General features: G+C 46.6%; 1 protein-coding gene across 5 annotated transcripts in view; it reads right to left on the bottom strand.

Annotated features, from left to right (window-relative positions):
* The window catches only part of CFAP251 (cilia and flagella associated protein 251), an 84,331-nt gene extending 59,257 nt beyond the window's left edge, over nt 1-25,074 (bottom strand). For 3 of the 5 annotated variants that reach the window (XR_008511722.1, XM_024256066.2, XM_054526286.1), the window contains exons 1-5: nt 23,062-25,074; nt 20,293-20,708; nt 17,973-18,341; nt 10,062-10,202; nt 7,593-7,702 (exon numbers count right to left, since the gene is read on the bottom strand). Coding sequence is in view for 4 of the 5 variants with exons in the window: in XM_024256066.2 (XP_024111834.1) it covers nt 7,593-7,702; nt 10,062-10,202; nt 17,973-18,341; nt 20,293-20,688 (1,016 nt within the window). In the remaining variant the exon portion in view is untranslated. 5 annotated transcript variants of the gene reach the window in all.
* Between the last annotated feature and the right edge of the window lie 36 nt (nt 25,075-25,110).

Below are 25,110 nucleotides of genomic sequence, written 5' to 3'. Positions count from 1 at the left end.
ACACTCTCCTACGTAGGTGGGAATGCAAAGGAGCAGCACTTTTCTAGAAGCAGTTTGGCTGTATCTATCAAAACCTTCAATGCATACACCCTACAGCCCAGGAACTCCACTCTTACGACTTTTTCCTAGGGAAATCATGGAAAAAGTAAACAAAGGTCAATGAAAATTCACAGTCATCGTGGTACTGCTCTAATAGCAAAAATCAAACAACACATATGTCCCTTAATATACCATACATGAATTGTTTAAAAAGATATTATAGCATAACCATATGATAAGAAACTAGGCTGGGCACAGTGTTGCATACCGGTAATCCCAGCACTTTGGGAGGCTGAGGTGGGTGGATTGCTTGAGCTAAGGAGTTCGAGATCAGCCTGGGCAACATGGCAAAACCCTGTCTCTACCAAAAATAGAAAAATTAGCCAGGTGTGGTGGCACGTGCCTGTGGGCCCAACTACTTGGGAGGCTGAGGTGGGAGGATCGCTTGAGTCCAGGAGGTTGAGGCTGCAGTGAGCCAAGATCACACCACTGCACTCCAGCCTGGGTGATAGAGCAAGATCTTGCCTCAAAAAAAAAAAAAAAAAAAAGCCAGCATGGTGGCTCACACCTGTAATTCCAGCACTTTGGGAGGCCAAGGCAGGTGGATCACCTGAGGTCAGGAGTTCGAGACCAGCCTGGCCAACATGGTGAAACCCCGTCTCTACTAAAAATACAAAAAATTAGCCGGGTGTGGTGGCAGGCACCTGTAATCCCAGCTACTCAGGAAGCTGAGGTAGGAGAATCACTTGAACCCAGGAGGCAGAGTTTGCAGTGAGCCGAGATTACACCATTGCACTCCAGCTGGGCAACAAAAGTGAAACTCTATCTAAAAAAAAAAAAAGGCATAAAAATAAAAAATAGAAATAAAAATAAAAACTTTGCTGCCTTCAAAAAGAATGAGGTAGATTGGGAAAGTGACCAAAATTTGTGAAAAAAGCACACTGCAAAACAATTGCATCATCCTAATCGTGTGTGTGTATGTGCGTGTGTATGTATTGAAAAAACTCTGGAGGAATAGACTCCAAACTGTAAGCAATGGTTCCTCTGAAGATGGGGTTTGGGTGAGGAGGAACTTTTATTTTTTGCTCCTACACTTCCATACTGTGTTACTGACAAGACCTTAGAGCTGTATGATTCCAACACAGCCTTGAAATACCCAGAATTAGATGATATGCAAGTATCTAAGACAGCCAAAGCACAGAAGCAGTGGATGTGAAGATAGAAGTTGTAATGGTTGGGTTGGGGGAGGTCTGCTGATTCCCGCTGGAATGAAAAGTGGGTGGTGGCAAGACTTAAACCAGGAATGCGGGCTGCATGGTTCTTTTTTGTTGTTGTTGTTTATGGAGTCCTAGATACAGTGAAGATAAACAGGCCTCAGCATCTCTGTATGTCACACTAGAGTCCCAACTGGCTGGCATCAAGTCTGTGTCCCAGCTGAGGACTTCTCTGGTTCTCTGTCACTTGAGAAACTTCTTCCCACTGAGAAGTAGCCCCAAAAATTCACCTGGGAAGGCAATCCCAAAATGATTGGAAATAACACAGTGAAATCCTTAGTGAGAAAATGTATCTTATCCCTGGAGATACTTGGAATTGAATATAGAGAAGATGAAGTCAGTCAGACCTGCATTATTAACATATTTGTGATAAGAGAATTTGTTCATTTTTTAGGAATTTGTAATGTTTAAGTGAATTTGACATACCAGAGTTGCTAACAGATTAGATTTGTGACGCTAATTTAAAATATGTAGTTGATTTAGACTTGTGATTTTAAATTAAAATTGTAATAGGTTTATAAACAATATTAGAACACTTAAGGAAACTTAAGATGTACCATATTTATGTCTAATTTACTAGATTTGCAGTAATTACTTAAGTACCATGAAGGATTTGTTTGTTAATCAGACTACTAAAAAACTTAACGAAACTAAATCTCTTAAATATTGAAATGCAGTTTTACATATTTAAAAGGAGTTAATAACCAAATTTGTAAGTGGGGCCAAACATTAATCAAAGCCTCTTCAAAGGTGATTGCAAAAATATGCTAGATTTATAAACAGAGTAAGATTTTTAAGTTGAGCGAAAAACTGGAGGAAGAACTATGGTTTTTAATTTATCACTAATAAAATGAATATTAATCCTAAAACCAAAACAGCCTCTGAATAATCTTTTCTGGGTCCCAAAGTAATCACTTGGGATATCATAAAATTCATATTAACGTAGCATTTGCATTATTAACCACAGATATGCTTTACTGTGAAATGTTTTTAAAAAAATCACTGCCCTCAAGTTGCTTCATGTCTAGTAGAGAGACAGTTTCACAAACAAGGAAAAAACAGTGGCTCAACATCATAACAGGGCAGCTCTGTCTGGTGAAGGTGTTGGTCAGCAAAGGCTTCAGAGACGAGACACCCCTGAAGGACTCTGACCCTTCTGCCGGCCGACTGCAGCCTTCTACTGCATGAGATAATACCCTTCCCTTGTGGTTAAGTTGGATGTGCCAGTACTTGCAGCTGAGAGCGTGTGGCAGCTGCAGACGGCTACGCGTGCAGGCAACGGGCATTTCACTTTCTGGGGGAAGTGTCCGCAGGGCCCTAATGCAGGCTGCATGTCCCCTGTAGTGTAAGTTGATTTGACAATGGACAGTCTCTAAAGGGTTTTAATCAGGGTGGCAACACAATCAGATTTGTTTGGGAAAAGATCACACCAACAATGTTGTAGAGAAAAACTACATGAAGATATCCATATATATGTGTTCAAAACAAAAGCAAATGTTTTGGAAGGAAACACACCAAACTGATTACCTCTAGAAAGAAGACTAAGATCGGAGATGGCAGCCAGTGCTTTCCATGAAAATGTATCAGTTTTCATTAATTTTTTCTTTTCTTTTTTTTTTTTTTTAAAGATGAATTCTCGCTCTATCGCCCAGGCTGGAGTGCAATGGCACGATCTTGGCTCACTGCAACCTCTGCCGCCTGGGTTCAAGCAATTCTGTCTCAGCCTCCCGAGTAGGTGGGATTACAGGCGTGCACCATTGTGCGTGACTAATTTTTTTGTATTTTGTATTTTGTATTTTTGTAGACAGGGTTTCACCACGCTGGCCAGGCTGGTGTCGAACGCCTGACCTCAAGTGATCCACCTACCTCGGCCTCCCAAAGTGCTGGGATTACAGGCGTGAGCCACCATGCCCGGCCTGGTTTTCATTAAATTTAACAGTTTTCTATTAAAATGTACTAAAATCATTTTTTTAAGAAATTAAACAGATGAGCCAGGCATGGTGGCTCACGCCTGTAATCCCAGCATTTTGGGAGGCTGAGTCAGGCGGATCACTTGAGCCCAGGAATTCGAGACCAGCCTGAGTAACATGGTGAAACCCCATCTCTATTTAAAAAATACGAAAAAATTAGCTGGGCGTGGTGGTGTGCACCTGTCGCCCCAGCTACTTGGGAGGCTGAGATGGGAGGATCATCTGAGCCCAGAAGGTAGAAGTTGCAGTGAGCTGACATTGTGCCACTGCACTCCAGCCTGGGCAACAGAGCAAGACCCTGTCTCAGTAAGAATAATAATAATAATAATAATAATAATAACAACAACAACAACAACAACAGATGAGGCTGGGCACAGTGGCTCACAGTTGTAATCCCAGCACTTTGGGAGGCCAAGGCAGGAGGATCACTTGTGCCTAGGAGTTCGAGACCAGCTTGGGCAACATAGCAGGACCCTCTCTCTACCAGAAAAAAAAAAAAAAATAGCCAGGCTCAGTGGCATGTACCCGTAGTCCCAACTACTCAGGAGGCTGAGGTGGGAGGATCACTTGAGCCCCAGAGGCCAAGGCTGCAGTGAGCCATGATCACACCACTGCACTCCAGCCTGGGTGATAGAGTGAGACCCTGTCTCACAAAAACAAAAACAAAACAAAAAACCAGATGAAAGACCATACATTGTTTGGTCTATCCATACAATGTAATGTGATTCCGCCGTAGAAAGGACACGTGCCACACCACAGATGAACCTTCAAGCACAATGCTAAGTGAAAGAAGCCAGAAGGCCCTGTATTGTAGGGATGTGAGATCAGAGAAGCCACAGAAAATGAAGTGTTAGATGCCACAGAGAAGTCAAGTCAGATGAGGATCAGGGCTGGGTAATGCGATCCCCTGGAGGTCACTCGTCACCTGCGGGAGAGCAGTTCCTGTGTCCCCCACTCTAGAACATTCAACGTAACTTCTTCCTAACCTCCTAGTGCATCTGGACTCACTTGTTGAACTCTTCCCTCCCCACCCACCTACCCAACCAGGCCCTAACAATCTTGTCAGTGAATCTGACTGCTCTCTGCCTCAGGCCAGGAGTTAAGAAAGAAAACGCATCTAGGATCCTCTATCATGCTGCATTCTGGTGCTGCGCTCTAGTGATCCTCACAACATCCTGTGCACTGGGTTTAATGGGCTAAGTGGCCCCTCCAAACTCAGGCCCACCCAGAACCTCAGAATATGACCGTATTTGGACACAGGGCCTTTGTGGATGTAGTTAGTTAAGATGAGGTTGTGCTGGACTAGGGTGGGCCCCAAATCTAATGCCCAGTGTCCTCAAGAAGACACAGATGGATGCATGGTGGGAATGTCATGGGAAGATGGAGGCAGAAATTGGAGGGATGCGTCCACAAGCCAGGGACACCAAAGGTCGCCCGCAGCCAGCAGAAGCAAGGGGAGAGGCCTGGGACAGATTCTCCCTCACAGCCCCCAGAAGCAGCCAACCCTGCCAACACCTTGGTTTCAGACTTCTGGCCTCCAGAACTCCAAGAGAATAAATCGTTTGAGCTAATTTGTTACAGCAGCCTGAGGAAAGTAAAAAACAGCAGACGTCATTATTCTTTTTTCACAAATGGGAAAGTCACTTTCTTCTCTGGGTCTCCAAGTCACACAGCAGGCCACGGCCGAGTGGGCATGGAAACCCAGGTGGACGCCAGAGCCCGCGCTCACACCTGCCTCCTGCCACCTGCTCTTTCATGTCACTCTGAAGTCCCCCAGGCCCCTTCCCTTCTCCCCTTCCAATTCTCCTACCTAGGCAAGCCACCACCAGTCACATTCCCTATGCTTATTCCCCCCTTGCCCAGCACGGCTGGACAAGCATCACCACGTTCCCCCACCCACCATCTGCTGCAGGCTCATGCTTTTTGTCCCCAACCAGGCCCCTCCCTGAAACCCTACAGTTCCTTCCCTTCATTTGGTGGACCTCTACTGCATTCTCATCGATTACACCATGGCACATCCTACAGCCCAAACTACCAGCCCTACTCCCAATGTCCTTGGCAGATAAGACGGCTTCCTGCTTGAGGGCTGTCATACAAGGTGGCCTGCTCAGCCCCACAGTATCCCCCAACTGCCTAGGCAGCTTCTTGCCCAGCACTTTGCAAACTATCTGTGGTGAAAGATATTTTTAAAAACTTTTATTCCATTGCAGACCAATACATATTTTTTTCTTGAGACAGGGTTTCGCTCTGTCACCCTGGCAGGAGTGCAATGGCACGATCATGGCTCACTGCAGCCTCCAACACCTGAGCTCAAGCCATCTTCCTGCCTCAGCCTCCGGAGTAGCTGGGACTACAGGCATGCACCACCACATGTGGCTAACTTTTAATTTTTTGTAGAGACAGAGTCTCACTATGTTGCCCACTCCTGGCCTCAAGTGATCCTCCTGCCTCAGCCTCCCAAAGTGCTGGGAGGCTCCCAAAGTGCATGAGCCACTGCACCCAGCCCAGGTCAAATACTTTCACAAAATAAAAATACCATAGCAAGAACAAATTGCTACAAAAGTTCCCAAAGGCCCCCTCTCATTTTCTGTACTTTCTGTTCAACATAGCCCAGGACCAGCTGACAGATCAGCTCAGCCTGCAGACTACACTTTGAGCAGCACTGCTCAAGCCCACGGAAATTCCACCATTCCTTGTTGGATGCACTATCAGAAAAGGAACCAGAAAAGGTGAATTTGATGAGTTAGGAAGAAAGGCAATACCGGATGACAACCTTGATACCAGAGAGACACTCCATTCAGTCTGCCTCCAGCCGGGGAAGGAGGAGAGTGAGGTACAGAAGCAGATATAAGGAGGGTACAGAACCCCGGCCTTCCGGACCCAGCTCCAGTGCCAGAGAGTCTGTGGGCTGTCAACCTCCCCTCACCACCTGGACTGGTTTATCTGATGCTTGATCGAAGTAAGCCTGCCTTTTACCCCCAGGTTAAGAAGGTCACTGCAACTCATTTCTTAGACACCAGAGTGTGTCAAAAGGCTGGTAGGCTTATCACGAGAAAACCATCAGACACAGTCCAATAGATGGAGACTCTACCAAATCCCTGACCTGTACTCCTCAAAACTGTCAGTTATCAAAAACAAGGAAAGTCTAAGAAACAGCCATAGCCGAGAAGAGCCTAAGGAGCCATCACAGCTAAATCGAATGTGGTCTCCTGGGTGGGATCCTGGATGTCTGTTAATAATAATGTGTCATTATTGGTTCATGAATTACAGCAAATTGATCCTACTAATGTAAGATGTAACTAATGTGGGAAGCTGGGTGTGGGGTATATGGGAATCCTCAGTACTATCTTCCCAATTCTTCTGTAAATCTAAAACTGTTCTAAAAATAAAAGTCTGTTAATTTAAAAAAGAGAGAAAGAGAGATCAGATGCGGTGGCTCATGCCTGTAATCCCAGCACTTTGGGAGGCCGAGGCAGGAGGATGGCTTGAGCCCAGGAGTTCAAGACCAGCCTAGAAACAAAGCAAGACCCCATCTCTACAAAAATATAATACAATAAAATAAAATATTTAAAAAGAGGCTAGGCAAGGTGGCTCACGCCTATAATCCCAGTGCTTTGAGAGGCCAAGATGGGAGGATCTCTTGAAGCCAGGAGTTCAAAACCAGCCGGGGCAACATGGCAAGACTTCCTCTCTACAAAAATAAGTTAGCCAGGTGTGGTTGCATGCGCCTGTGGTCCCAGCTACTCAGGAGGCCAAGGCAGGAGAATCGCTTGATTCTCCTGAATGAGCTATGATTGCGCCACCGCACTCCAGCGTGGGCAATGGAGCGAGACCCTGTCTGTACTATAAAAGAAAGGAGGCAATGGTGGGTTGTTAGAATTAGAGAGAGACTGCAGAGAAACAGCAGCTTTGGAAAGCCTCCCATCATTACTGTACCTAAAACCATGGCAGGCAAACAGATAGAAATCGAACATATCCAACAAGAAATGTATGGAACGGGGAGCAGGGATAGACAGGAACACTTGGTAGCAACCATTAAGAACTGCCCAGAAGAGGCAGCATGACCAGCCACTAAAAAATCTGTCCTTGTAGAAGTAATGTTTCTCATTGTAAATGACAGATTTGCCATCTGGGTTATGCTTTGAGCTTGTGTGAGCTAGGTTAGTGTGAGTCAGCATAAGCCAGTCTACTGTGGAACGCCAACAAATCAAATTTCTAGGCATTGGCATTACTCATTCTGTCACTATCACACAGTGGCAGATACTCTACAAAAATTCAGGGAAAAAAGAAGTGGCTACACGAAGCCTACCCTGTGAAGGAGTCCCATATAATCACCAGGCAGTCTGGCCCTTTGTCTGCTGTGGCAATCCACCGCCTGTCTTCACTGACGCAGAGGCAGGAGATAATATTGGCGTGGCCCTATGGAAATGGAGAAAAAATGCTTTGAAACATCCAAGATGCGGCCCAGCCTTGGCCACCATCAGCAAAGGCCGGGGCCCCACAGAGAGATCTGAGACCCTTTCAACACTCATCTGGCTGGAAATTCTGTTCCCGCTGGCCTTCCTGGGGGTTTCTCCACTTCCTAGTGGGTGATTTTCAAACTTTCTCTCCCTCCAAACACCTGAAAGACAAGCTCCCCACATGAACAGTGGCTCCTAGAGGTCAAGGCAAGCGGCAACTCCCAACCCAAGTGGAGGATAAGCATCTGGGCCCTCCCCTCCCCAGCCACTCTGAGTCACGCTGCCGGCCTCTTCTCTCTACAACACTGCTCACTTCAGGGCTCTGAGCAGCTCTGGCGCAAAAAGTTCCTCACTGGTGTCTCTACTCCCACTCTTTTTGTTTGTTTGAGACAGGGTCTCACTCTGTCACCCAGACTAGAGGGCATCAACACAATCTCGGCTCACTGCAGCCTCCATCTCCTGGGCTCAAGCAATCCTCCCACCTCAGCCTCCCAAGTAGCTGGGACTACAGGCACATGCCACCGTGCCCAGCTAATTTTTACATTTTTTGTAGAGACAAGGGTCTTGCCATGTTGCCCAGGCTGGCCTCAAACTCCTGGGCTCAAGCGATACACCCACCTCGGTCTCCTCGGCCAAGGCCTGTGCTGAAATTACAGGCATGAGCCACCATTCTCGGCCTCTGCTTCCACTCTTATCTTCTTACAATCCTTTTATACACACAAGAGAGGAATCTTCTGGAAACACAAATGGCAGCACTCCCTGCTGGGAAATGGCCCCTCTTCCCTCCTTCCTTCTCTGTCTCCCTCATGGTGGGGCAGCCACACCAGCCTTCTTTCCAGGCCCCACACACAGGCCTGAACACTTGTTGCTCTCTCTGTTTGGAATGTTCTCCCCCAGACTGTCTTTGGCTGGCTCATTCGCATCCTCCAGGTCTCAGCAGAAACAGCACCTCTTCAATCCCTGCCCACTCAATCTAAAGTTAAGTCTTCTCTTACCCTGATTTTTCTCCCTTAGAGCGTTTTCACATCTCCTTTCAAGCACTGGTTACAATTTATAATCATTTATGTGTTCACTTGTTTAACGTCTGTCTCTGTACTAGACTGTAAGCTCCATGAGAGCAGGAAATACATCTATTTTGTTCATTACTACAGACCTATACTCTGAAACATAGCAGCTATAACTATTTGTGAAACGAATGGATGGTCAAGGCCACTCCCAGCCCTCTGGCCCTAGTGAGGCTGGACTCCTGCCTTCTTCCACCCCAGCCCATCTGCGCATCCTGCTCGCCCTGACTATCTGAGCCCACCCACAGCAATCTCTCCTTCTCTCTCTGCCATCACCACTGTGCTCACTGCCATGCATTCAATGAAGCTCCAAGGGGAGCTACCTGCTGATTTCTACCTGTGTATTTCTGGACTTCTAGAGAGTGAATTCCTTAAGTTGCACCCAGATATCTTGAGTCCCTGGCACAACACTGAGTATTGACTGGGTCCTCGGTAAATACCTTGTGGTGTTTTTGATCTAGGCATCAGCTAAGGACGCTCCTGTAACAACACACATTAACTGAAAGGGTGATATGGAACAGTTTACCAGGTCAACGAGTGGAAAGTCAGACACCAAGGAATAGGATGCTTGGAAAGGTAAATGATGAAAATGAAATGGGTCCCAAATGTCAGGAACAAAGGAGGCAGAGTGCTGTGAGGAGGGCAGGCATGAAGGACAAATGGGGGAGGCTCAGAGAGGGGTGAAAATGAGCAAAACTGCTGAAAGGAGGGAGGGATAAAAGGACAACTGACCTACTTAACACTTTCAAGACAGGAGATGTAGAGTCATTGTTTACTAGTACAGTCTTGGGCAAGTCACTTAAACCACTCTGAGCCTCAGTTTCTTCTTCTGTAAAATGGGTATATGAATACCCACTTCTCGGTACAGTTATAAGATGAAAGTCCTTTGAAAACTAGAGACATGTGTAACTGTCCATGAGGTCGGCACCCTGCTGAATAGCTGCCCTTTGTGTTATATCTGTGGAGATATGATCTACGCTGTCCACATTTTTGCAGAAGTGTAAAAAATACAGATGTTTTAAATTCTCACTATAAAATTAATATCAACTGCTGTTTTGTAAGTTGATTCTCATTAGAAACGGAGAGACAATAAACAATACCATGTGTTTCTAAAGACAGGATTGCTTTTAGTTCCAAGGAGAGTGGGAAAATACGACAGTGATAGAATTAAGTCAGCCCTTGAGATACAAAACAAAATACCACACACACGTTAAAGACAACTCCTCTACCTGTAGGAAGGAAATCCCTGCATACCTGAAGGTGGTATTGATTATTCCTGAACACGTTGTAGATGATTGCAGTGTGAGCGCAAACATACAGAAGAACTCTCTGCTTTTCCTCTCGAATATAGTAAACAGGAAGAGAACTGTTCCATCCAAACGACCAGGTCATGGTCTGGAAGACAAGGGCAAAACCAGCAAGACATTACAGCGTGTTCAGCCCAGAGCTGGGGCTCCAGGAACTCGCTGGAGGGGAAGGATTTCACATCAACAGTCCAGCGAAGAGGAACCACTTTAAGAAAGTCCTCAGCCAGGCACGGTGGCTCACGCCTGTAATCCCAGCACTTTGGGAGGCTGAGGTGGGTGGATCACCTGAAGTCGGGAGTTCGAGCCCAACCTGGCCAACATGGTGAAACCCTGTCTCTATTAGAAATACAAAAAGTAGCTGGGCGTGGTGATGCATGCCTGTAATCTCAGCTACTTGGGGAGGCTGAGGCAGGAGAATAGCTTGAACCCGGGAGGCGGAGGTTGCAGTGAGCCAAGATCACGCCATCACACTCCAGCCCGGGTGACAGTGTGAGAAAAAAAGGTTAAGATGGCAATGTTAATGTTCTGTGTATTTTACCACAATTAAAAAAAAAAATTTAAAGGGTGAATTTAAAGGGTTAATTATATCTCCATTAGAAAAGAAAGTCTTCAACAATACACAGAAATAACTTCCTTTTCTTCCACTCCCCAGGACCTAGACTTTAAGTACCAGACACACAGTGAGCACCTAATGTTGTGAAATTCCATTTACTTTCTAAAAGCATGTAGAGTAGGTAGACAAGTTACAATGAAGTCATTACGTAACTTTATAAGAAAGGCAAATAGGCTAGGAGCCCTGTCTCATACCTGTAATCCCAGCACTTTGGGAGGCTGAGGTGGGTGGATCACCTGAGGTTGAGGGTTCTAGACCAGCCTGGCCAAAATGGTGAAACCTCATCTCTACTAAAAATACAAAAATTAGCCAGGCGTGGTGGCACGCATCTTTACTCCCAGCTACTCAGGAGGCTGAGGCTGGAGAATCACTTGAACCTGGGAGGCGGAGGTTGCAGTGAGCTGAGATCGTGCCACTGCACTCCAGCCTGGATGACAGAGTGATACTCCATCTCAAAAAAAAAAAAAAAAAAAAGAAAGGCAATAAATTATTCAGCCTGGGTTTGGTCTCTATGTACTATTTCTACTGGAAGGATAAAGGATGAAGAGACAAAATCTCTTCAGAAGAATTAAAAATTCTGTATTGCCTGGAATAAACCCAAATTAAAATTTTATGAAATGAAAAATTATAAGTACAATAAATCTGACTACTGCTTTTACTTCAATACTAGTTTATTTACATACTAGTTTTGTGTTCAAAGTTTTTTGGGTTTTTTTGGTTTTTTTGGGGAGGGGGGACGGAGTCTTACTCTGTTGCCAGGCTGGAGCGCAGTGGCGCGATCTAAGCTCACTGTTCACTCCGCCTCCCGGGTTCAAGTGATTCTCCTGCCTCAGCCTCCCGAGTAGCTTGGAGTACAGGCATGCGCCACCACATCCAGCTACTTTTTGTATTTCTAGTAGAGACGGGGTTTCACTATGTTGGCCAGGATGGTCTTGATCTCTTGACCTCATGATCTGCCTGCCTCGGCCTCCCAAAGTGCTGGGATTACAGCAGTGGGCAATGGCGCCCAGCTCAAAGTATTTTTTAAAAATTAAGAATAAACCACCTGTGGCACATCCAGACAATGCAGTATTATTCAACGAGGAAAAAAAAGGGCTAACAGGCCACAAAAAGGTATGGAGGAAAGTTACATGCATGTTGGTAAGTGAATGAAGCTAATCTGAAAAGACTGCATATTACATGATTCCAACTACGACTTTCCAGAAAAGGTGAAACTACGGAGACAATAAAAAGATCAGTGTGGCCCGGCACAATGGCTCACGCCTGTAATCCCAACATTTTGGGAGGCCAAGGCGGGTGGATCATCTCAGGTCAGGAGTTCAGCCTGGTCAACATGGTGAAATCCCATCTCTACTGAAAATACAAAAATTAGCCAGGTTTGGTGGCGCGTGCCTGTAATTTCAGCTACTTGGGAGGCTGAGCCAGGAGACTTGCTTGAACCCAGGAGGCGGAGGTTATACCGAGCTGAAATCACGCCATTGCACTCCAGCCTGGGCAACAGAGCAAGACCCTGTCTCAAAAAAAAAATAAAAAGATCAGTGGTTGCCAGGGCTCAGGGGAGGAAGGGAAGGATGATGGATAGGTGGAGGACAGGGGGTTTCAGGGCATGAATCTATTTGTATGATACTAGAATGCTGGGTACAATTCAGGATACATTTGTCCAGGCCCATAATAAGCATGACACACAGAGTGACCCCCAATGTACACTATGGACTTAGGTTAATAATAAGGTACCAGTATTGGCTCATCAGTGCTAATGGATGAACCACACTCATCCAGGATGTGAATAAAAGGGAAAACTGGGAGAGGAGGGATGTGCAGAGGAATATGTGGGCACCCTGTGTACAGTACATTCAGCTCAATTTTTTTTCTTTCTTTTTTTTTTTTTTTTTTTTTGAGACGGAGTCTCGCTCTGTCACCAGGCTGCAGTGCAGTGGCACGATCTCGGCTCACTGCAGCCTCCATCTCCTGGGTTCAAGAGCGTCTCCTGCCTCAGCCTCCTGAGTAGCTGGGACTACAGGCATGCACCACCACATCCAGCTAATTTTTGTATTTTTAGTAGAGACAGGGTTTCACCATGTTGGCCAGGATGGTCTCAATCTCTCGATCTCATGATCCACCTGCCTCACTCTCCCAAAGTGCTGGGATTACAGGCATAAGCCACTGCTCCCGGCCTTCAATTTTTCTATAAACCTAAAACTGCTCAAAAATAAAATCCAGGCAGGGTGCAGTGGCTCACATCTGTAATCCCAGAACTTTGGGAGGCCGAGGTGAGTGGATTGCTTGATCCCAGGAGTTCAAGACCAGCCTGGGCAACATAGTGAAACCCCATCTCTAAAAAAAAAATACAAAAATTAGCCAGGCATGGTGGTGTGCACCTGTAATCCCATCTACTCAAGAGGCTGAAGCAGGAGGATTGACTGAGCCTAGGAGGTGGAGGTTGCTGTGAGCCGAGATCATAATGCTGCACTCCAGCCTGAGCAACAGAGCAAGACCCTGTCCAAAAAAAAAAAAAAAAAAGTATATATATATATATATACACACACACACACACACACATATATATAAAATTATCTAGGGTCAAGTAATCAAATGCAGTAGAGTGCTGAAAGTGATGCATTGCGTTGCTAAGAATCAGTGAATTAAATTGGAATACAGAAACAAAATCTGGTAAGTTTCCTTTCTTATCTTTGAACAATACTTATAAAATTAAATTGTTTCTCCCCAAGACAGACATAGCAGGTAATGTGGCCAATTTCTCTCTCCTGCGTTCTTAATTCCCCATCCTCTTGTGTTTCCATCTGCTCATTCCCTATAATTTAGATTTAGATTTAGATCTTATTGTGTGGGTGTGAGTGCTAGAATTATGGAATCATAATTGTCTCAAGCTGCAACTTCTAGGAACAGAATTATTTAATATTTGGCTGTTTCTTAAAAGCTGATTTATTCAAATGAAATTGTTCTTTTGGAAACTTGCTAATCCTAAAAGGATCATCTTCCTGGAAATTTATTTTGCCATTTAACAAATTAGTGACAAAAAGAAAACATTCCTAAAAGGACTCCTGTCTTCAGCCACAGCAGCTCTTCCCGGGTCACCACGAGGCTGACTTCACTTAGTGGTAACAGAACAACCCCACTCGAGCAGCGTTCACAATTACGGAAACCAAATAGTATTAATCATCGTGTTTTGCAGAAGTTTTAACATGCATGACAGATGATTATGGAGATAGCCCCTGCTTACATCAATCTTTTTCTAAAACATATTAATCTGGAAAATAAAACTTTGCTATCAAAACCAGATTTCGCTGTATTTGATATTCATAAGATTCCTGCTCATAAATACATGATTGCCTTGTTTCCTAGCTGGAGGTGGGATCCACAGTCATGTCTGTTTACCGTGAACACTGGGAGCTAGTACAGGCCTTAGGACTAAGGAGAGGACCCCAAAGGAAAAGGAGGATGCTGTGGACACAGGAGAGATGGAGGAGCACGTTCACTGTAGGACCTTGTGTGACAGCAAGAAATCAGAAGCAACGTAAATGGCCACAGAAAGGGGAACAGTTACATTTAAAAAGAGGAAGTGGCCTGGGCACAGTGGCTCATGCCTGTAATTCCAACACTTTGGGAGGCTGAGATGGGTGGATCACCTGAGGTCAGGAGCTCAAGACCCGCCTGGCCTACATGGTGAAACCCTGTGTCTACAAAAATACAAAAGTTAGCTGGGCATGGTGATGCGTGCCTGTAATCCCAGCTACATGAGAGGCTGAGGCAGGAGAATCACTTGAACCCAGGGAGGCAGAGGTTGCAGTGAGCCAAGATAGCACCATCGCACTCCAGCCTGGGTGAGAGTGAGACTCCATCTCAAAAAAAGAAAAACAAAAAGAGGAAGTAGAGATACATGCACTGATACAAGAAATCTTCCAAGACATATTAAATGGAAAAACATTTTGTAGAAATGCAGGATTATCTCACCGGTAAAAAAAAAAAAAAAAAACAACCCAAACAACACAAAAACTAAATGTGAGCCATGTGAGCACGTGCACACGCGTGGGCACACAGATAACATGTTGTACACGCACAGAACAGGGTCAGGAGAGGGGCAGTCCCAGCCAACTGTGGCAGGAGAGGAGCAGTCACAACCAACTGTGGCAGGAATTACATAGGGAAATGAGATTGGGTGGGGGTGTGTGTAGGAAGAATCTTTGCCTTCAAACATGTATAAGTTGTCTGAATTTTTTACAAATAACACTGAATAGTTTTTGTTTGTTTGTTTGTTTGTTTGTTTGTTTGAAACAGAGTCTCACTCTATTACCCAGGCTGGAGTGCAATGGCGCAATCTTGGCTCACTGCAACTTCTGCCTTCCTGTGTTCAAGCAATTCTCCTGGCTCAGCCTCCTAAGTAGCTGGGATTACAGGCGTGTGCCACCACACCCGGCTGATTTTGTATTTTTAGTAGAGAGGGGTTTCACCATGTTGGTCAGCCTGTTCTTGAACTCCTGACTCAGGTGATCCACCCACCTCAGCCTCCCAAAGTGCTGGGATTACAGGTGTGAGCCACCACGCCCTGGCCAACACTGAATAGTTTTAACAAAAAGAAAAAATAGAGGCCGGGTACGGTAGCTCACACCTATAATCTCAACACTTTGGGAGGCCGAGACAGGAGGATTTCTTGAGCTTAGGAGTTCAAGACCAGCCTGAGAAACATAGTGAGACCCCATCTCTAAAAAAGATTTTTAAAATTAGCTGGGTGTGGTGATACACGCCTGTAGTCCCAGATACTGGGGAGGCTGAGGTGGGAAGATCCATTGAACCCAGGAGACGGAGGTTGCAGTGAACCATGATCGCACCACTGCATTCCAGTCTGGGCGATAGAGTGAGAGCCTGTCTCAAAATAAAGAGAAACAAAAAGAAAAAAATAATAAAGGAGAAAGAGAGAAAGAAAAGGAAAGTGAAGGAAAAAGAAAGAAGAAAGAAGATACATGCAATAAGCTAAAGAAATTTCAGGAGGCTGAAGTGGGAGGATTGAGTTCTAGTCCAGCCTGGGCAACACAGCAGGGCTCTGTCTCTTAAAAAAGGCCAGGCACGGTGGCTCACGCCTGTAATCCCAGCACTTTGGGAGGCCTAGGTGGGCAGATCGCGTGGTCAGGAGATTGAGACCATCCTGGCTAACACAGTGAAACCCCGTCTCTACTAAAAAAAAAAAAAAAAAAAAAAAAAAATTAGCTGGGTGTGGTGGCACATGCCTGTAGTCCCAGCTACTCGGGAGGCTGAGGCAGGAGAATCGCTTGAACCCAGGAGGTGGAGGTTGCAGTGATCCAAGATCATGCCACTGCCCTCCAGCCTGGGTAACAGAGCGAGACTCCATCTCAAAAATAAATAAATAAATAAATAAATAAATAAATAAAAGCTAAAGTAATTTGCAAAGGGAGACAGTCTAGAAAAATTTTCGTTCTGCCGTTTTGGTTCTGCAGTGAGACCAAAGCTAAGTGAGACCCAAAACTTGGGGAGTGGCTCTTGCCAAGTCCAGATAGCTGTGCCCCGACACAAAGAATACACCCTCTCCTTAGAGACGTTACCTGATTTATGTTTGCTGGCTAAACAAGACAAGAGTCTTTGTGGGCCCTAAAGCTCAATTATTCTTTCTCTCAGACTGAACAGTTGCAAGCTATGGGAGAGAGGCTGTCACACTGGGCTCAAATGAAGCCAATCTGCAGAAAGGAGGTTTTAAGTTGTCTGCATTTCCCTCCAGACATCTTGCCACTGTCATCGTCATTGACACACAGTTGCAGACACTTATTGAGTACTCACTATGTCTTAGGAACTACATTAAGTATTTGATATCCATTCAATCACTTCCACATCTTCTAAAGACATGAATCTACAGGAAGGATGAATCCTAGGAAACAATTTTCAGAAAGTAGCAGATGGAGGAAGAAGGAAAAAACTCCTCCTTTTCCTTCTCTTGGTAAATGATAATATTTTTACTCCTCGCAGATGGTGCCTCCCTGGAATATTTTCAGCAGTGGCAAAGGCAGATTCCTCTGGACTGCCTGGGGCTTTTCACAGCGGCTTTCACTCCTCCATTACCTTCCACTCTGGGACCCTCTTGGAATGGATGGTTTTGGGGGCATGTAAAGATAAAGGCAGAAGAGGTGAGGCAAGAAGGGGAAGGGGTGGAACTGGCAGCATGAAGGAGGAGTTTTACAATGTGAGAGAGAAAAAGGAGAGGAGACAGGAGGGGAGGAGAGAAAAGGGAAAGGAGAGGGGAGGGGAAGAAGAGGGAAGGGAAGAAGAGGGAGAGGAAGCGAGAAGGAAAGGGGGAGAAGGAAGCTGGGGAAAGCGGCAGAATGGAGTTTGGATCTCCCACGTGAAATAGCACCCTATGCAACAGACAAACTATGTCTGGAATTTCCTGCCTGCTGAGCAACACCATTGAACCCAGATGCCACTCTCAAGTTCATGTTCAGTCACATGTGTTCCAGTCAGAGCTCTTAACCGAACTTTAAAAGACACAAGTCTAGGCCGGGCGTGGTGGCTCATGCCTGTAATCCCAGCACTTTGGGAGGCCGAGGTGGGCAGATCACGAGGTCGAGAGATCGAGATCACCCTTGCCAACATGGTGAAACCCCATCTCTACTAAAAATACAAAAAAAGCTGGGCATGGTGGCAGGCGCCTGTAATCCCAGCTACTTGGGAGGCTGAGGCAGGAGAATCGCGTGAACCCGGGAGGCGGAGGTTGCAGTGAGCCAAGATCGTGCCATTGCACTCCAGCCGGGGCAAAAAGAGTGAAACTGTGTCTCAAAAAAAAAAGAAAAAAAAGACAAGTCTAGGCTGGGCGTGGTGGCTCACACCTGTAATCCCAGCACTTTGGGAGGCCAAAGCAGGTGGATGACCTGAGGTCAGGAGTTCAAGACCAACCTGGCCAACATGGCGAAACGCCATCTCTACTAAAAATACAAAAATTAGCCGGGCGTGGTGGCTCATGCTTGTAATCCTAGCTACTCAGGAGACTGAGGCACAAGAATTGCTTGAACCTGGGAGGCGGAGGCTGCAGTGAGCCAAGATTGTGCCACTGCACTCCAGCCTGGGTGACAGAGCAAGACTCTGTCTAAAAAAAACACAAGTCTATTATTAGTTTAAAAAGTATCCTTCTGGTGGTATTCTCTTTCCCGCAACATGCATGAAATTCCCCTATTGCGCAACACTCTCAAAGCACTGAGGGAGATTTAAAAGCATTACACTTACCAAGGGATACACCGGGGCGCTTTTATCCTTTTGAAACAGAATGTCCTCTGTGGTACTGGACACCAGTGACTCCCGGGAGATCCCTGCTTTGGACTGGATGTCGGATACTGTCCTTTCTTGTCCCTCCTCTCTGTTTTCTGGCTCCAAGTCCCTTCTTTCTTGTCCCAGTTCATCTTGGGGCATCTGGTCGGTTTTCTCCTCAAGCTCTCCTGAGGGCTGCCTTTCAGGGGAACTAATCTGTTGTTCCTCAGGACTGATTTGATCCAAATCAAGAAATTCAAGTTGTGTGCTCAGGTCTCTTAAAAGCTCATCTGTTTCTGCATCCTCCAATTGTAAGGAAAGCTTTGACTTGCTACCTCTTTGGGTTTTCTTTAAAAAGAAATAAAAGATCATGATTCCACATACAGTACATGCTGCTATTCACCATTTATTCACCTTTTCTATTCCCAGTCAGCCAGTCTCAGTGTTAGCCTCACCTAGGAATTATGAAATGTTTTTTAAAAGAGGCTGGAACATTTTGTACTTAAAAAACAAAACAAGATGGGGTGTAATGGCTCACGCCTGTAATCCCAACACTTCGGGAGGCCAAGAGCAGAGGATCACTTGAGCCCAGGAGTTCAAGACCAGCCTGGGCAACACAGTGCCACCTTATCTCTACCAAAAATGAACAAAATTAGCTGGGCATGGTGGTGCATGCCTGTAGTCCCAGCTACTCGGGAGGCTGAGGTGGGAGGATTGCTTGAGCCTGGGAGGTCGAGGCTGCTTGTGAAAGATCATGCCACTGTACTCCAGCCTAGGTGACAAAGTGAGACCCCAGCAAGGAAGGAGGGATGAGAGGAGAGGAGAAGGGACAGGAAGGGGAAGGGAGGGGGAAAAGGAAAAGATAAGAAAAGAGCCTGGCACGGTGGCTCACGCCTGTAATCCCAGCACTTTGGGAGGCCGAGGCGGGCGGATCATGAGGTCAGGAGATTGAGACCATCCTGGCTAACACAGTGAAACCCCATCTCTATTAAAAATACAAAAACAAAAAATTAGCCGGGCGTGGTGGCGGGCGCCTGTAGTCCCAGCTACTCGGGAGGCTGAAGCAGGAGAATGGCGTGAACCCAGGAGGCGGAGCTTGCAGTGAGGCAAGATTGCGCCACTGCACTCCAGCCTGGGCGACAGAGCGAGACTCTGTCTCAAAAAAGAAAAAAAAAAAAGAAAAGAAAAGAAAAGAGAAAAGAAAAGAACAGGACAAACACGGGTGTGTTCGAGTTTATTCTTGGCCTACCAGCAGACCCACAATGGCAAAATCATTCTTCTAAGTGGCACTAGTGGTCTCCAAAAGGCTGACTAGGTACAGACAGTCACCTATTCTTAGGCCACAGCTAAGTTCTCCTACTGGGAGCAGTCTGTGGGAAGCCTACACTCCTATTATCATACCGACTCCATTCTAAGGCAAGCTCCTCAGCTGTGGCACACACCTCCTCCAGGAAGCTTTCCCTGGCCATCCTCCAAATTGAGTTAAGAGGCCCTGTTTCATCTCCTGTGCATCTTTCAGTCACTGCACTCATGGGTCTGCCTCCCTACACACCTTAGAGCTCCTTAAAAGAATGGATTGTGGCCAGGTGTGGGGGCTCCTAGCACTTTGGGAGGCCAAAGCTGGTGGATCACCTGAGGTTAGGAGTTTGAGACCAGCCTGGCCAACATAAGTGAAAGCCTGCCTCTACTAAAAATACAAAAAAATCAGCCAGGCGAGGTGATGGACACCTGTAATCTCAGCTACTCAAGAGGCTGAGGCAGAAGAATCACTTGAACCCGGGAGGCGGAGGTTGCAGTGAGCCGAGATCATGCCGTTGCATTCCAGCCTGGGCAACAAGAGTGAAACTCTGTCTCAAAAAAAAAAAAAAAAAAAAAGAATGGATTGTGGCCAGGCGTGGTGGCGTGTGCCTGTAATCCTAGCACTTTGGGAGGCCAAGGTGGGCAGATCATTTGAGGTCATGCGTTTGAGACCAGTCTGGCCAACATGGGAAGACCGAAACCCCATCTCTACTGAAAATATAAAACATTAGCCGGGTGTGGTGGCGGATGCCTGTAATCTTAGCTACTTAGGAGACTGAGGCAGGAGAATAGCTTGAACCCAGGAGGCGGAGGTTGCAGCAGGCCGAGATTGTGCCCGTGCACTCCAGCCTGGGCAACAGTGAGACTCTGTCTCCAAAAAAAAAAAAAAAAGGAATGGATTGTACCTTATTTGGTTTTGTGTTCCCATAGTCTGGCCTATACTAAGCATTCAATTAATGATTCTGAATGAATTGATGAATGAATTAAGATGACTACTTACTGGGAAAATTCCTGATGTGACTGACTGGGAATCGGTAATCTGTGTCTCCAAACGGATCATGGACTCTGTGACTTCTTGGGGCTCCACTGTGGTTTCTTCCTGTATTCCTGAAGCCTCCTTCTCCTGGGATTCTCCAGCCTTTTCCTCAGTTTCTTCCATGACAATCTTTTTGTCCTTCTTCCCCTCCTCCTCCTTCTCCTCTTCCTCCTCCCCTTCCTCCTCACCCGTTTTCCTCTCCTCCTCCTGAGACTCTCTCCATGCTAATGTGTCATCTTTTGATTCCTGTTGTGGATCTTCTACTTCTTTATAATTTGGATTAGGTTCCTCCTCTTCTTTCATTTCTGTTTCTCCATTTTCTCTTGTTGCTTCTCGGGGAGCTTCTTCTGCATCTGACATTCTTCTCTGTAGAGTTTCCTCTAGAGAGATTTTGACCATAATAACTAGCTGGCCCTCGGCTTCCCATTTCCATCTCCTAGTGCACTAACCTATTGACGAAATGTGCACAAATGGCTCTGTTCCCTTTCCACAGGAATAAAAAGAATGTCATGTTTCTGACCAGGCACGGTGGCTCATGCCTGTAATACCAGCACTTTGGGAGGCCAAGGCAGATGGATCACCTGAGGTCAGGAGTTTGAGACCAGCCTGGCCAACATGATGAAACCCCGTTTCTACTAAAAATACAAAAATTAGCTGGGTGTGGTGGCGGGCGCCTGTAATCCCAGCTACTCGGGAGGCTGAGGCAGGAGAATCGCTTGAACCTGGGAGGCGGAGGTTGCAGTGAGCCAAGATCACACCATTGTACTCCAGCCTGGGTGACAAGAGCAAAATTCTGTCTCAAAAATAAAAATAAAAAAAGAATGTCATATTTCTGGTCAGGCACAGTGGCTCACGCCTGTAATCCCAACACTTTGGGAGGCTGAGGTGGGAGGATCAGTTGAGGTCAGGAGCTTGAGACCAGCCTGGCCAACATGGTGAAACCCCATCTCTACTAACAATACAAAAAGTTGGCCGGGCGCGGTGGCTCACGCCTGTAATCCCAGCCCTTTGGGAGGCCGAGGCGGGTGGATCACGAGGTCAGGAGATCAAGACCATCCTGGCTAACACGGTGAAACCCCATCTCTACTAAAAATACAAAAAATTAGCCGGGTGTGGTGGCGGGCACCTGTAGTCCCAGCTACTCAGGAGGCTGAGGCAGGAGAATGGCGTGAACCCGGGAGGCGGAGCTTGCAGTGAGCCGAGCCCGTGCCACTGCACTCCAGCTTGGGCAACAGTGGGAAATCTTTTTTTTTTTTGAGACAGAGTTTTGCTCTTGTCGCCCAGGCTGGAGTGCAGTGGCACGATCTTGGCTCACTGCAACTTCCACCTCCAGGGTTCAAGCAATTCTCCTGCCTCAGCCTCCCGAGCGGCTGGGATTACAGGCGTCTGCCACCACACTCAGCTAATTTTTGTATTTTTTCAGTAGAGACAGGGTTTCACCATTTTGGCCAGTCTGGTTTTAAAATCCTTACCTCAAGTGATCTGCCCTCCTTGGCTTCCCAAAGTGCTGGGATTACAGGCGTGAGCCATCACGCACATCTGGGAAATCTTAAAGTATATGTATTTGTGGCCCAGATCTTAAAAAAATATTGATCCAGGGCCTGTAAACTTTCTAGGAATAAACACCTTGTAGCCTTTTTACTCATTTAAAATATATTCATATTCCTACAGGCAGCGAAATGCATAACCCACATATTAGCAACAATTCTAGAAACAGGAATACGAGAAGAAGCAGGGTAGCCTAGTGGTTAAAAGCAAGGGCCTTGCTGTCAGCTTGTCCTAGCATTGAATCCCATTTCCACCGTGTACTTGCTCTGTGACCTTGGGCAAGTCACTTTACTCCTCAGAGTCTGCATTTTCTCATGGGCAAAATAAAAAGAATAATCCTAAATTCTAGGGTTGTTGTAGAGAAGAGATAACATATATAAAATGCTCAACACAATTCTGGCACACACAGCTTGAAAAAATGGTAGCAGTTGTTATTACTTGAGAGAAAAGTAACCCTAATGTGCAAAGAAATGAACAGTTTGAAAGCCTTCTGACATATTCCCCCATTTATTCCTTATAACAAACAAGAGTTTGAACTAGGAAAACAATAAGGATGGATACTTTATCCCTAAAGAGTTGGACCCCGAACAAAAAAAAAAAATCCCATTTTCGTTGATATCAGAATAAGAGAACTCAACACTTTGAAAATAAAGTCCCAAAGAGTACACAGTAGAAAAGGTATGTCTATTTCTTCATTTCTTTCTCAGCACTAAATGTATCAGCTCCTCAAATTCATCTCTGGTAAAAAAAAATAATAATAATAATAAAATAAATAATGAATGGATAAATGAGTTTGAGGCTCTGAGAGGTGAAGTGACTTATTCAAGATGACACCGCTAGTAAGAACGAGATCTCTCTGGCACTTAGTTTTTCCAGCTGAAAAATCATCGCTCTGATTCAAGTCTAGGGCTCTCACCACCGAGCCTCTTCTGACTGAGCCCAACTTCGCCGGCGCATCTGGACAGCCGGGTTCGAGCCGCAGGGGTTTGGGGCAGGGGTGCCAGGTGCGTGGCTCCGCGTGGGGATTAAAGCCCAGGTGCGGCCTCTGCCTCCAACTCAGGTCTCCCTAGGGCCGCCCCAGGTCCCACAAGGGTCAGGTCGGGTAAGCGTCCCCCAAGGGGCGCCAGACCCCGCCAGGCCGGGGGCCCCCTCGCCAGGGCCGCGTGGCCTCCACCCCGGACTTACAGAGAGCACCCACCCCGGTCTTCAAAAGGCCAGAGTCGTCCCGCCGCTTGGACCCCTCAGCCACCTCCCGGGCCTCCTTCCAGCGGCCGCCACCTTCTCCACCAGCTCCCTAGTTCTGGTTGCCACCCAAGCTCCGTCCCCATGGCAACCGCCGCCGCCGGAAGCGACAGGCCCTAAAACGACAGAGCAGGGCGGTGGTCACGTGCCAGGAAGCGGTGACGAGCGTGGCCGACGTGCCCCCTGCCGGTCGCTGGCGGCATAGGCTTTCCTCGCTTTTCTGTCCTTCCTCCGCTCGCGCGATCCCCACCTTTTCACATGGTCCCGTCTCCTGAGAAGCTGCAGCGGCCAATACTGCCAATTTTTACTTTCCGCAACCTTGGCAAGATGGGGTGGAGAAGTATGAACTCGGATACAATTCTCTTTTCCAAAAGCAAACTGAGTTTCCAGGTCTCATGGATGCAGCACACAGCTGTCCTGCCTGCCTCCTCACCGGGCACCACGTGTTGCAGACAATTCCAGCTGGCTAGGGGTAGATATGACACAGGGTGCACCAGCTTGCGGTTCTCAGCACAAAGCGTTTCTGCAAAACCAGTCTGGCTAAATCTATTAGGATCATTCCACGTCAAAGTGGCTCTCCACTAACATCTCATGGAAGACGGCAACAGGTAGCCACAGGGGTTTCCACTGGGAGCCCTGCAGGAAACCAGCCAGAGCCACTGAGGCAGAAGGCTCTCTGCTGCTGTCATTTTAGGAGAATGTGAATAATTCTCCCGGCCCACACTGCCATGCCCCAGTGATGGTAATTTGATTAATATGCATACATCTTAAAATAAAAAAGAAAGGATAAACTGAGGCAAGCTGTGTTTATTATAGTCTGAGACTTTATAAACACAGACTGGAAAATACGTGGAATTAGAACATGCAATTTAAACAGCAAACATTGGTAAACACAGCATGTCTGTGGCTACCAGAGGGGAATACATGTGGCTGTCGCGTCAAATAGAGTTTCAGGGAATTCACCCAATAGGAGGGCTTTGGAATTGAGTGTGAGAACCTGTGGCTGGAAGCACACAGCAATACGGATCCCATCAAGGCGAGCTGGTATCTGTATCCAACCACAGCAAAACCAGTCCCAAGGAACACAGGGCTTGCCTGGCAGAACTGCCAAAACAGAAAGTGGTGTGCAAGAACTGGGGAAATGAACACTGATACCATGGAGAGGAAAAAATAATTCAAAGCATCGGCAGGAATCCCTGAGAACCATTTTACCATCTTAAAAGAGACAAAAAATAAAAGGGAGGAAGAATAAGCATTTTCAAGAGATCTGATCTACTCGTTCCTATCCACACCTCAGCGGTTTACAAAATAGTGCTGATCTCAGGGCATAGTCAGGAGGTTCAATTATAAAAAGTCAAACTAGCAGTGGGCTGGGCACAGTGGCTCACGCCTGTGATCTCAGCACTTTAGGAGGCCAAGGCAGGAGGATTGCTTGAGCCCAGGAGTTCGGGACCAACCTGGTGAACACAGGGAGACCCTGCCTCTACGAAAAATAAATTAGCTATGCATGGTGGTGCACGCCTGTGGTCCCAGATACTTGGGCGGCTGAGGCAGTGCCCAGGGGGTCAAGGCTTCAGTGAACCTTGATCATGACACTGCACTCCAGCCTGGGTGACAAAGCAAGACCTTGTCTCCAGAAAACAAAAACAAAAACACACAAAAACGGAGGGGTTTTTACTACCGAAGTGAAAGAAGCTTGCTGCCCTCTGGTGGGTTCCTAAAGAGGAAGCTGACATGACACCACGCTGGGCCACCTGGGAAGCATCCAGGCTTTCCCTGTTCTCCAAAGGGAGCTACTATGGCCCTAACGGCCCAGCTGCTGAGGAAGCACAGTACTTAACAATTTCTGTATCCACAGCAGCAAGGCCTCTGTGCAAAGAAATATGTTGGTCAAAGCCTGACTTCGCAATTGCTAGCCTGTTTTGCCCAACTTTCTATGAAGCTCTTCTGACCCCATCTGAGCTTTGGTTTGGGACGGTCATAAGAAATTCA

Source organism: Pongo abelii, chromosome 10, assembly GCF_028885655.2.
Source record: "Pongo abelii isolate AG06213 chromosome 10, NHGRI_mPonAbe1-v2.0_pri, whole genome shotgun sequence".
Classification (NCBI taxonomy): domain Eukaryota; kingdom Metazoa; phylum Chordata; class Mammalia; order Primates; family Hominidae; genus Pongo; species Pongo abelii.
Note: the sequence above shows the minus strand (reverse complement) of the source record. Positions and strands in the feature narration are given on the sequence as shown.